The 10,808-nt window shown below is 45.8% G+C and overlaps 2 protein-coding genes across 2 annotated transcripts; one reads left to right on the top strand and one right to left on the bottom strand.

The window, feature by feature from the left end:
- Positions 1 to 2,205: 2,205 nt before the first annotated feature.
- On the top strand, positions 2,206 to 5,790 carry LOC135696928 (titin-like). The gene is made up of 6 exons (XM_065216470.1): positions 2,206 to 2,255; positions 2,951 to 3,030; positions 3,097 to 3,159; positions 3,220 to 3,382; positions 3,440 to 4,502; positions 4,564 to 5,790. The coding sequence occupies exons 2-6, from the start codon at positions 2,954 to 2,956 to the stop codon at positions 5,751 to 5,753; spliced, it is 2,556 nt and encodes an 851-aa protein (XP_065072542.1). The 5' UTR covers positions 2,206 to 2,255; positions 2,951 to 2,953; the 3' UTR covers positions 5,754 to 5,790.
- Positions 5,791 to 6,285: 495 nt separating this feature from the next.
- On the bottom strand, positions 6,286 to 10,200 carry LOC135696914 (glutamyl aminopeptidase-like). Its single transcript, XM_065216450.1, has 3 exons — positions 9,565 to 10,200; positions 6,694 to 9,161; positions 6,286 to 6,625 (listed from the first exon to the last, which is right to left on the bottom strand). Exons 1-3 carry the CDS (start codon positions 10,198 to 10,200, stop codon positions 6,376 to 6,378), a joined length of 3,354 nt encoding a protein of 1,117 aa, XP_065072522.1. The 3' UTR covers positions 6,286 to 6,375.
- Positions 10,201 to 10,808: the final 608 nt, after the last annotated feature.

The raw sequence follows: 10,808 nt of genomic DNA on the forward strand, positions 1-10,808 counted from the left end.
TGGAGCATACTCTGGTGATACCATTCCCCCCAGTTACCTCCTGATTTAACCAATGGTGAATGTGCGATGCATGATTCAACGACTTACGAAGAAGTTCTACGACGGCCTGACAGAGATCATTGGATTCAAACAATGAACGATGAGTTGATCAGTCCGCATCGTGCTCTCTTGCTGTGCGGATCTATTTGATTTTTGCTGAAGGAAGTGTTACTGCTACCTAAAACTACAACAAATTTAAGCAGCACTTTTCAGTGCTCAACCTGTAAAATTTCTACCTTGTTTGACTCCTATTCCTCTTCGATCCTTGTTTGGACCCCACCTGATGTAATCCTGCTTGGCTAGATTTGGAAAATTTCTCTTCGATTCTTCGGGATTCTTATAGTAATCTGTTTGGAAGACGATTTGGAGAAACTTGGTTCTGCCGCCATGGCGCCTAAGCGCAAATGAAAAGTGCAATCGCTTGATCCTCCTTCTGATGAAATTCATCCCCTATCGTTGTAAGCACTTCCGATTTCCATGCTCTTCGCAAGGAACTTTTGAGCTTTGTTCAATTTAAGTTTTCACTTCAAATTGGCCGTCGTGGTGAATGCCGTGTATTGGCTGAAACCTTAGACGGATTCAAACGTCTTCTCAAGTACCTTACTGAGAAGCAACACACATTTTTCACTTACAACACCAAAACTGAACGTCTGTTCAAGGTTGTCTTGAAAGGTCTGCCCAGTGGTGAATCCTTGGATCAGATCAAAGATGAATTGACTAAATTAATTGGAGTTGAGCCTGTCCAAATAATCAAAGGGAAAATGAAATCCCATCCTGGCGATTCGCGCAACGGGATTTCCAATGATTGTTATTTAGTTCACTTCAGGTTTCACAAATTTTAAACTTTTTTTTTTTAAATTCTGGACGTCAAAACAGCCATGCTCGTAGACATTTTCATGAATATGGATTGAAGGTAAACAGAACATTTTTGAGAATATAAAATTATTAAAAAAAAAAAATATGGACCTTGTAAAAACATTTCAAGGGTCGTGGAATTTGATGAGAATTTTTAATGAACTCATTACAATACTGTTCTGGGAGGAACTGTTACGTGAAATCTGCTTTCGAGGTAGTTCAGAAGAATACGAAAGTAAATTTGTGTAGAATTCTTAGGCAACCCTGAATTTTAATTTTAATGAAAATTTATAACAATTTTTGACGTTAATTCTTAAGAAAATATGAGAAAATTTGAACGAGAAAGAGGATTATACCATGATAATTCTAAGGAGAACTCCAAGTTAATAAATAAAAGAAATCTATGGACATATTGAGGATAACAAGAAGATGATTCTGGGAGTTCCATGGGAGTTTTCGGAGAATTCATAAATGGTATGTTATGGAGGATTACAATTAAATCAAATGAATTCGGTCAAAATTCCAAGCGGTGATATTTTTTCGAGACCCTGGGCACAGAAAAATAATTTGACATCCAGGATTTAAAAATAAATTATAATTCTGACTTCTTGTTGACGTAACAACATCTTGTACCGAGAATCATAACCATAAAGCTGGGTTTAGACAGGGCAAGTCAATTGATCAAGTCAGCTGGGTTTAAACTAGGGAAGTCAAATGATCAACTCAGTTGAATTCAATTGGCTTGAAAAGTTGAGCCTGGTTCAACTTTTTTCAATTCAAGTGAGTTGATCAAGTCAGTTGAATGGCATGGTTTACACGTTCAATTCGCGTTCAAGTCAGTTGAATTCAACTTATTTGATCAATTGGCTTGCCCTGTCTAAACCCAGCTTAAGAGTATCAACAGGATAATTGAGAATTTTAAGCTCTTTCCGAAATAAATAAATAAATAAATTAATTGTGACAATTTTTTCATGTTCCCCTTCTTTAGTATAATTTAAAAAAAAAATCCAAAACGATCCAGACCACCACTGGATGAGCGCACAAGTAAACAATAGATTGCTGTTGCCTTGGTAACTTCCTCGCCACCACCAAGGACCTTCGCGCCACCGCCACGTTGTTCCACTACCGTTGCTTAAACCTGCGACATGGCAGAGGAGGAGCATTGAGCCGGAAAGTAATTCTACCAGCGAGGGGACCTTCCCGACCGACCAACAGTTATCCTGTTCCCCGTGGTGGGTGACGATCGGAAGTTCTAGTCTCAACTCAAGTTAGTCTTTCGCAGGAGGCGACAGAGGATAGTGGCTGTCAGAAATAACACATTCGCTAGCGCGTAATTTATCAAATTGTGCCTGTTTTGTTTTGTAAGTAAGACAAATGCGAACTGATTGTGACGCGGTAGTGTTAGATTAGAATACGAATTTGACCAGTTTCTTAATTTTGTAAAACTACGATAGTCTGTTACGTAACGGATCTCGGTGACCTACGATTCAAGCAAAGCAATCGATCTTTTCTGGAACATATAAAAATAATTCAAGGCCTACTCATAGGAGACAAACCAAACAACCCCTCGGAGCAAAGGTCATTATGCCATTGCGTGCATGCCCTTCGAAGCGTAACGAAATTTTCGCTGCACAATGCAGGTCCATCTGTGCAACGATGAATGTGCTTCTTTCCTACATACACACATTTGATTAACATTTTGATGATGATGATGACGGCGATAGTCGATGGTTTATAAGTTTGTTTTCCTTGCGCTCGACTACGTCACCGAATTCCGCTACGGTAGTGCTACGAATCGATTTTCCATTTATTACCACCCTTGTATTGCGTCCGTTTATGGTACTACATATATCCATGAGGGGGAGACGATGCGCCTGAATTTATATCGCGTGGGGGTTGAGAAATTGCAATTATTGTTTACCTGATTCGTGACGCGAGGTCATACTACTGCAGATTTTCGTTTGACCTCAAAGGACTTTCCTAACCTCACTTTTTCGAATGGGGCGTTAAATGAGACTAGGATAGTCCGTGTTAGTTTGTCTACTGGTCTTTTCAGAAAATGTTTCCCGAGCAGGACATCAATCGCCACAATTACCAGTTGCGGTTCATGGAAATGGAGAATAAGATCAAGAAGTGGTGAGTTTAGCTATTAGAACTTCTTCCCAGTGGTTTGAGATTATACTGACCGGTTCCTTTTTACAGCGAACTGGAAAGAGCCGAGCTGGAGCAACGTTTCAGTCAATTGATGCGAGAGCGACAGGAATGGTAAAAGGTTATGTTTGAAGTTCCCGAGCGTAATTACTAGACAGTGTTAACAAATTTCAGCGAAAGGGCTGCAGCTCGACAGCTTAAACTGAAGTACAAACGCATGATGGAGTTGGACCGGCAGCGAGCGGATCGAAACGAAAGTTTACTGCGGATGTTGCACAAAATCGATCAACAGGCCACTTCCCTTGCGGCCAAAACCGATCGCCTGAAGATGCTGAAGGTAATCCGGATGCTTGTCGAATGTAATCTCTTCGACTAATATCCTCTTCTCTTCTAGACTCAATACGAATCGTACTTGATTCGATCCTGGTCATCCCAGCGAGCTCTTCCACCTTGCTCTCCCGTTCCATCCATGTACTCTCTCCAGCCACAGTTTTTCCCGGCACCTCAACAAACAACCCCCTTCCAGTTCCCTCCCAGAGCATCCGAGTCCCCTAAATCGGAATTTGTTCGATATCTGTCCGACATGACCCACGCACAGACGGTTTCCTACAACCCCATCCCTCCGCCAACGGCTCTGTCCAACTACATCAACCATCAGCAGCTTCCGATGCACCAGCAGTACACTTCAAGTTTCCTGGCACCTACTCCAACTTTCACGCAAGATCCATTCCTTCGACCTCCTCCTCGGGACATCCCACCTTCGCCGAACATCACCACCCTCAACCCACCCACGGAACCCGCCCCAATCCCTCAAACACCTCATCGTGCACCCTCAACCGTTCCACAAGTCGCCAAGAAGTTCGATCTATCCAACGAAGAATTCATCCAATACATCGACAACGAAATCTTGAAAGGATCTACCACTACCGCTTCAGCGGTAGCCGGCAACGATCCACCACCAGACATCGTAATCGAACCGCCAACCATTGCTTCAACGCCCCTTCCGGTGGCTTACCTGGAAGACTTCACAAACGACGTAGACGAAGATCTTCTACAACCACCACCGGGAACGAGTCGCTTCCTCGACGATTCGCCCATCATCGAAGAGATCGTGAAGGCAACTGCTAATCTCGAGCTGAACGATGATTCGTCATTCCCACTGGACGAGATACAGTCTCTTGAGGTATCGGACGACGCTGTCATCAATCAACGCTGGGAGAAAGTTGTTGAGGTGAACTCTAGTGTTCGTCCGCCTTCGGCGGTACCACCACAGGACACTGTTGAAGAACCACTACTCATCAGATCGCCGCCGCTTCAGGATGTGATAACACGAACACTTCGCGGGGTAATCTCCGAAGTAGAAGAGCGACGCGAAGCTCCGGCAGTTTCCGACGACTTGGAAACTGATGTCCGCGAGCTACCGAAAGAAGAAGATGCTCCACATTCGTCTGAACAGGGTAGGTTGCTTGTTGTTTGCGATTACCCATTAGACTCAAATCCATTTTTACTTCTCTTTAGACGAACTTGCCAGCACTTCAGCTGCATTTGGTGAAATGCAACCTGAATATCTGCAGCCGAGCTACGACCAGGAAGTTGTCTACCAACAGGAACACTATCTACCCCCTGATGACGCTTATCCGCCGACAACGCAAGACTGCCAGGAAGCTCCACCGCCAGAGTACACCGCCCAAGAACCCGTAGAATACGCTTACGACTACGGTCCAACCGACGTCGCACAGTCAAACGAAACGCACTGGTCAACGGCACGCCAAGCCGTCCGAACCAAAAGCTATGCCACCACCAACCAATCCCGCACTCCGGAAACGATCGACGAAGTCGTCAGCAACGGCGAGACAAGTCCCCACGAGAAGCGTTCTACACCTTCCGGATCGAAACGAACATCTCCAACCGGGGAGAACCTGTCCGCGACGGAAATTCACTCGGCAGCCCCGGTCGATCCCGAACCGGAACAACCACCCCCAGAAGATCCGCAGCAGTACGACTACTCTCAGTACCAGCCAGAGTACGATCCGAACGTAGACTATCAGCACCAACAGCAAGACGGTGTCGATCAACAGACGTACTACCAACAGCAGTACGCCACTGACGATCAATCCGGACAGCAGGATCCTTCGCAAGTTCAGCCGTACCAGGAGTACGCGGATGTCGATCCGAACCAGTACCAGCAAGCGACGGAGTATCCCGGCCCAACGCAGTACGTATTCGAGCAGGGCTATTATGACGAACAACCGCAGGAACAGCAGTCGGATCAACAACAGCAGGGATACTACGAGGATCCCAATGCTGTGGAGCAGCAGTACTACGGCGAAGAGAATCAGCAGCAGCAATCGGATCAAGCGTACTATGATCAATCGCAAGAACAGCAAGAATATGCTAATTATGAAGCCACGGCCGTTGAGGGGGACGGGCAAGTGGTAGACGTTGCTCCGCAAGTTGTGCAGGAAGAAGTCAAGGAGGGTAAGGAGGATGAGGAGGAGGTGCGAGTGGAGCAACGAGAGCCCTCGTCGACGCTGATGAGTTCGGTAAGTGTTGCCGGTGTTGAATCAACGGAGGAGAAGGTTGAAGAGATGGCAAGTGAATCGGATGGGAAGTCTGAGTCGCCGGTCAAGCAGGGGGTAACGGGGAAGGAGGACACGACCATCAGTTCGGCGAACGATGAAAGTGACTTTGATTTTTCCACGCAGTAGGACGGGCAAGGTAAGTGTGCTTTGTTTAGATTGTTGAATATATAAGTACTTGTTTGGCGAATGCAATTTAATTGTCACTTTCGGAGAATGGTGGATGGTTTGAATGGGAAAGAAAGCCCTGAAACTGTGGCTTAACTTTTGACAGCCATTGTGTCTGGCACGTGATAACTGGTCTCTTCACCTCGTTTTCATCGTGAAGTGACACTCGTAATAAGGGCTGTAGTCTGCGGAACTTGCCATAGAAGAAATCTGTGATTTCCTAGGAAGCGCTCTAATCTTCCCCTGAATTCTGGATCTGAAGGTTGTTGGAACCTAACCAGAAGGTTCTCCATCTCATTTAAAAATTTATCAATTTTTGTTCCGGAAGTCCTCTGAACTTGCCGTGGATGACTTCCTCAATACTCAACAGACTTCCTAGGAAAGTATAGATATTCATTTGGAAGAGCTTTGAGAAAATTTAGAAACTAGCCAAACTTCCAAAAGGATGTCGAAAGAATTCTACGGTCAGTTTGCAGGATCTCAACTTAAGAAATCATCCACAACAACGTTTCCTCGATCATCCGCATTCGTTTATTCGTTTATACAAGTTGCCACAAGTCTTCTGCCATTGACGCAAACGGTTTCAATACTCATATTGATAGTCAGTTTTGTCTGCCACAGTCACCGCGTTGTTCAGGTATTGCTTCAAGCTAGTCGAAACTCCGGCAACCCTGGCTAGGTGAGCTGCCATCAGGTTTTGAATGACGATCCGTTGCTCATCGCTGATCACCTCTATGTGTTCCATGAACCGTATCATCAACTGTTGCTGGTATGGATCGTAGATGTAATAGGCTGCCGTTCGAAGGAACACTTCCAGATGCTGACCTCCGATGCTGTAATGAATTCCCTGGCTGTGTTATGCCTATAGATCTTATTTTGTTATCGATTAAAGGAAACTTACGTAAGTTGGAGGTAGCCAATTTCAGCAGTCAATATCTCCAGAAGCTCGTCTATGTAAGGAACTCCTGTGTTAATCACAGCGACGAACAGATCAAGCATTGCGGGGCACCTAAAGTTCTGCAACACGTTGTCCACGAACTGTTGGAAGAATTCCGAACTGGTGAAGCATCTTTCGAAGTCAACAGCGTCGATCAACTTCCTAAACGATCTTAGATGGCACTGCAATCCAGACACGTACTCCGGAGACAACAGCTGATAGCAGGTATCGTAACTGTTAAGTGATTTTCCAATTTTCTGACAGCTGGACATCTCCAGTCGGCAAGCCCACTTCAGCGCCAGCATTCGAGCTTCCATGCCACCGTTACTCGAAGCGTTCTGGAACAACCTCAACATATTCGAGGTAAATCGTTTGGCTACAATCTTCATGTCCTGCTCCACATCCATCCTTCCCAAGCTTAGCCGAACCAACTGCCAGAGATTGTGGTCGGCCATCGCTGCTATCCACGGCAGTGGATCGGTATCGTTCCACAACTTGTCCAACATCAAAAAGAGAGGCTCAAAGAACGCCTCCTGGTCCCACTGGAGACTGAAGGCATCATCCAGTAGCTTGGCTCGCGCTGAACCGCCTATCCTGTACCAGTTATCAAGGATCTCGTTCCATCCCTGCTGCGAATAGCTGACTCGGTAAAAGCCATACGATCCAACGTTCACCAGCGGCAGCATTCCGTCTAGGGTCACAATCACTGAATCTGTATTGTCTGGAATCCAGAAAGCTGGCGTTTCCCCGAAATCTTCATCCAACTCGTACGAACTGTAGAAAATCGGTATCCACCAGCGACTGCCAGGGCTACTGGGGCATGCTCTAAAGGGGCGCTGCGTGAAGCGGTATTTGTTCGAGTTTCCAATACGCTGAACGTCGACTATAGGATGACCGGCTTGGTATACCCAGCTGTTGAACATCTCGGCCACGTGAGTTTCCTGCAGAATAATCGAACTGGCAGCTACAAGCTCATGTAAACTTTGGTACAAGCTAGAGGGATCGGCTGATGTAAACTGATTAGTGGCGATATACTTCTGAATTCCGGCTTGAAACACGTCAGGTCCCAGTGCCTGTTCCATCATGCGAATTACTCGGGAAGCTTTCTCGTACACAATCATATAATTTCCGTCATAGTACAGCGCCTGAATTTCATCCGGATGTTCAACTCTGTAGAGCATTGAATGGGTTAGGGGACTGGAGTCGTAGTTCAGTACTGCCAACGTACGCTGGTCGTACTCGGATCTGATTGTCCAATAGGCTTCGGGAAGGAACTGCAAGGTCAACCTGTCCGACATGAACGTGGCAAATCCTTCCTTCAACCACAAATGATCCCACCAGGTAATTCCGACAAGGTTACCGAAGAATTGATGAGCCACCTCGTGGGAGATCAATCTGGCCGAATCTATCTGTTCGAAGATGTCCGCCTGCTGGTCTACGAACAGATAATCCTCATCACACAGAATCAATCCCCAGTTCTCCATACCCCCACTGAAGCCTACGATGCCGACTTGGCACAACTTCGGAAGGGAGTACTTTTGCCCGGTGTAGTCTTGCAAAGCCTGCAGCGACTTCTCCGTCATATTCAATGCAAACTCCAAAGCTCCATCGTCACCGTCAACCGGTTGGATCAGTATCCCGATCCTCACTCCATCAGATTCCCGAACTGTTTCTTCAAACTCAGATACCAAGATCGCCACCAGATAGCTGGCCATCGGAGGTGTCCGGTTGAAACGAACCAGCTTTCTAGCTTGGTCCAACTCCTGCTCCTCCATCAAGTCCCCGTTGGAGTGAACGTTGTGTTTCCTACTGGATATGACTTCTATGTCGAAGGTCGCCTTATACTCCGGTTCATCGTAGCATGGGAATGCCTTCCGAGCGAAAGTCGGTTCAAAGGCCGTCATCGCGTAGAAATGCTTCTCCATAAGAATGTCACCTTCTGCAGTTTCCGTGTAGCTTTTCTTCAAGAAACCTCGACCTTCGTGGTGTTCCAAGTTCCCACTGAAGTCGATCAGCAACTGGTACTCTCCGTCCACCAGGCTCAGTATCGGATTTGAGGTGTAGATTTTGAGGAACTGGGTTGCGGCATCCCGTTCTACAGCCGCGATGGGCACATCTGAGTCGCCCCACTTGAGATCGACGGAATGGATTGCAATACCGGAATCGGAATGCAGCACGATGAGATTCGTAGGGAACGGGGCGTTGATGCTGATGATGACCTGTCCGGTGTAGAGGTCAACCGAGTCCAGATTAACGGGCATCTCCAGCCGCAGACTGTAGTGTACCGGATAGGTGGTGAACGGTAGCTGATAGCCTTGGCGGCTTAAATTTTGCTCCGTGGCGGTTGAATCAGTCGCTAGAAGCGACACTAGTGTCAACAGGAAGATCATCTTGATCGTCACGGGAATGATCGTTTGAATGCAAGTGATGGACTATTTAAAGGAAGTTTAGTTGCGGTGTTAATTGCTGATGGTGAGATCGTAAATCTAACCGTTTGGCAGGTAAGGTGGGTTTTATGGAGCAATATTTATGGTGGACGTCCACCTCCTATTAGAGCGGTGATTAAATGAGTAATAACTGCAGTTATGCGTGGAGAATCCCTGTTTACGATTATGTTTACTTTGTAGATCCGACGAGGTTTGAGGTTTTTCAATGTGCAACCAGTTTTTCAACTCTAGATTAAAATGTCAATAGGTGTTATCTGCTTTGATCGATTCTGTTGAAGAAGTCAGGGGAATTTGGTATAATTAAAAATGACATTCCTTTACTAATTATTTCTCTGCCCTTATAAATCTGTATTTTAAATATTCATAATTTAACCATTACTTCAACTACCTTAAATAGTATCGCGGTCACATCCGTCGGTCGATACTTGACATACTTATCCGGATTCTTACTGAACTGTACTTTGGAGTAGATCTCAAAAAACGCATTGTACTGCAGAATAATGTGCTCGGTGTTGTCCCGCTTGATGCCCTCCCGCAGCAGCCCATCCGGTACGGAGATGGCACGCTGCGTCCGTACCACCTCGTCCAGTTCCTTGTTGAACGAGGAAAACCGCTTCTTGATAGTAGCTCGTTCCTTGTCTTTCACCCGGTCGCCGATCGGTTTCAGAACGTCTTCCAGTGGGGCGATGCATGACAGCAGCTTGGACCACGAGTTAAGATAGGCTTTCTTCAGGTCTTGGGTCATTTTCTGGTAGTGTTGCTCGCAATCGTGCTCCGTAAGGGCAGCAACGTCGATTAGGTTCGAGCGTTGAAGCGACTTCAAGATGTAGTGGGTGTTGTTCAGCTTGAACAGTTGTTTCATCGCTACATCTCCGTACTGCTCGTATTTGGCGGCGATGGTGTAGTTTAGTTCGGCGAGCACTATCCGAACGTAAATACCGAGAAGGGCTTTATTCTTCTGTTTTAGCGAGACGGTTTTGTGGGAAGCGATTCGATCCAGGTCATTGGTGTAGATTGGATCCATCTGAAGAATGCTTCCGATGGTTTCGCAGTGTTCCTGGAGCTACATACTACTCGATTTTGGGATTTCGGTATGAACTACAGTAGTGAATGCCACAAATAGAATAGAAAATCTGAGAAGTTTGGAGATATTAGTGATATTCATGGAATGTGAATTTTAAAGTTGCTTCCCTGAAGATCTATAAATTTATCGTCAGTGCTCTTAAGTTCAAACATTTATGGGCTTCTCTAAAGTATTGGAGAGGCAACAATCGTGCCACCCCTACAGTATACGTGTGGTGCGTGTACATCCCTATCGGTATGTCAGCAGGGTCGACTGCGTAGCAGAGAGAAGAAAGTGCAAAAGAACCATTTTGTTTATTCGTAAATGTGCTCTCGATGTGACAACATCTTAAGTCAATATTCGTATTCTAAACCTGGCCTTTCATTACACTGTAATCCTAAGTCCAATAGGTTATGGGCCCAGTTAAACGTGAAAGTGCGATAGTTTAGTTGTTCGACCCGAAGTGTATTAAAAAATATCGAGAAGAACAGTATTGTAGTGCCGGAAACAAAATGGCGGATACGAAAGTCTAGATTGAGAAACTGAACGATCACAATTATGGCATCTGG

This window comes from Ochlerotatus camptorhynchus, unplaced genomic scaffold (assembly GCF_037179485.1).
Source record: "Ochlerotatus camptorhynchus isolate MF236.1 unplaced genomic scaffold, CSIRO-AGI_Acam_v1.1 ptg000063l, whole genome shotgun sequence".
Taxonomy (NCBI): domain Eukaryota; kingdom Metazoa; phylum Arthropoda; class Insecta; order Diptera; family Culicidae; genus Ochlerotatus; species Ochlerotatus camptorhynchus.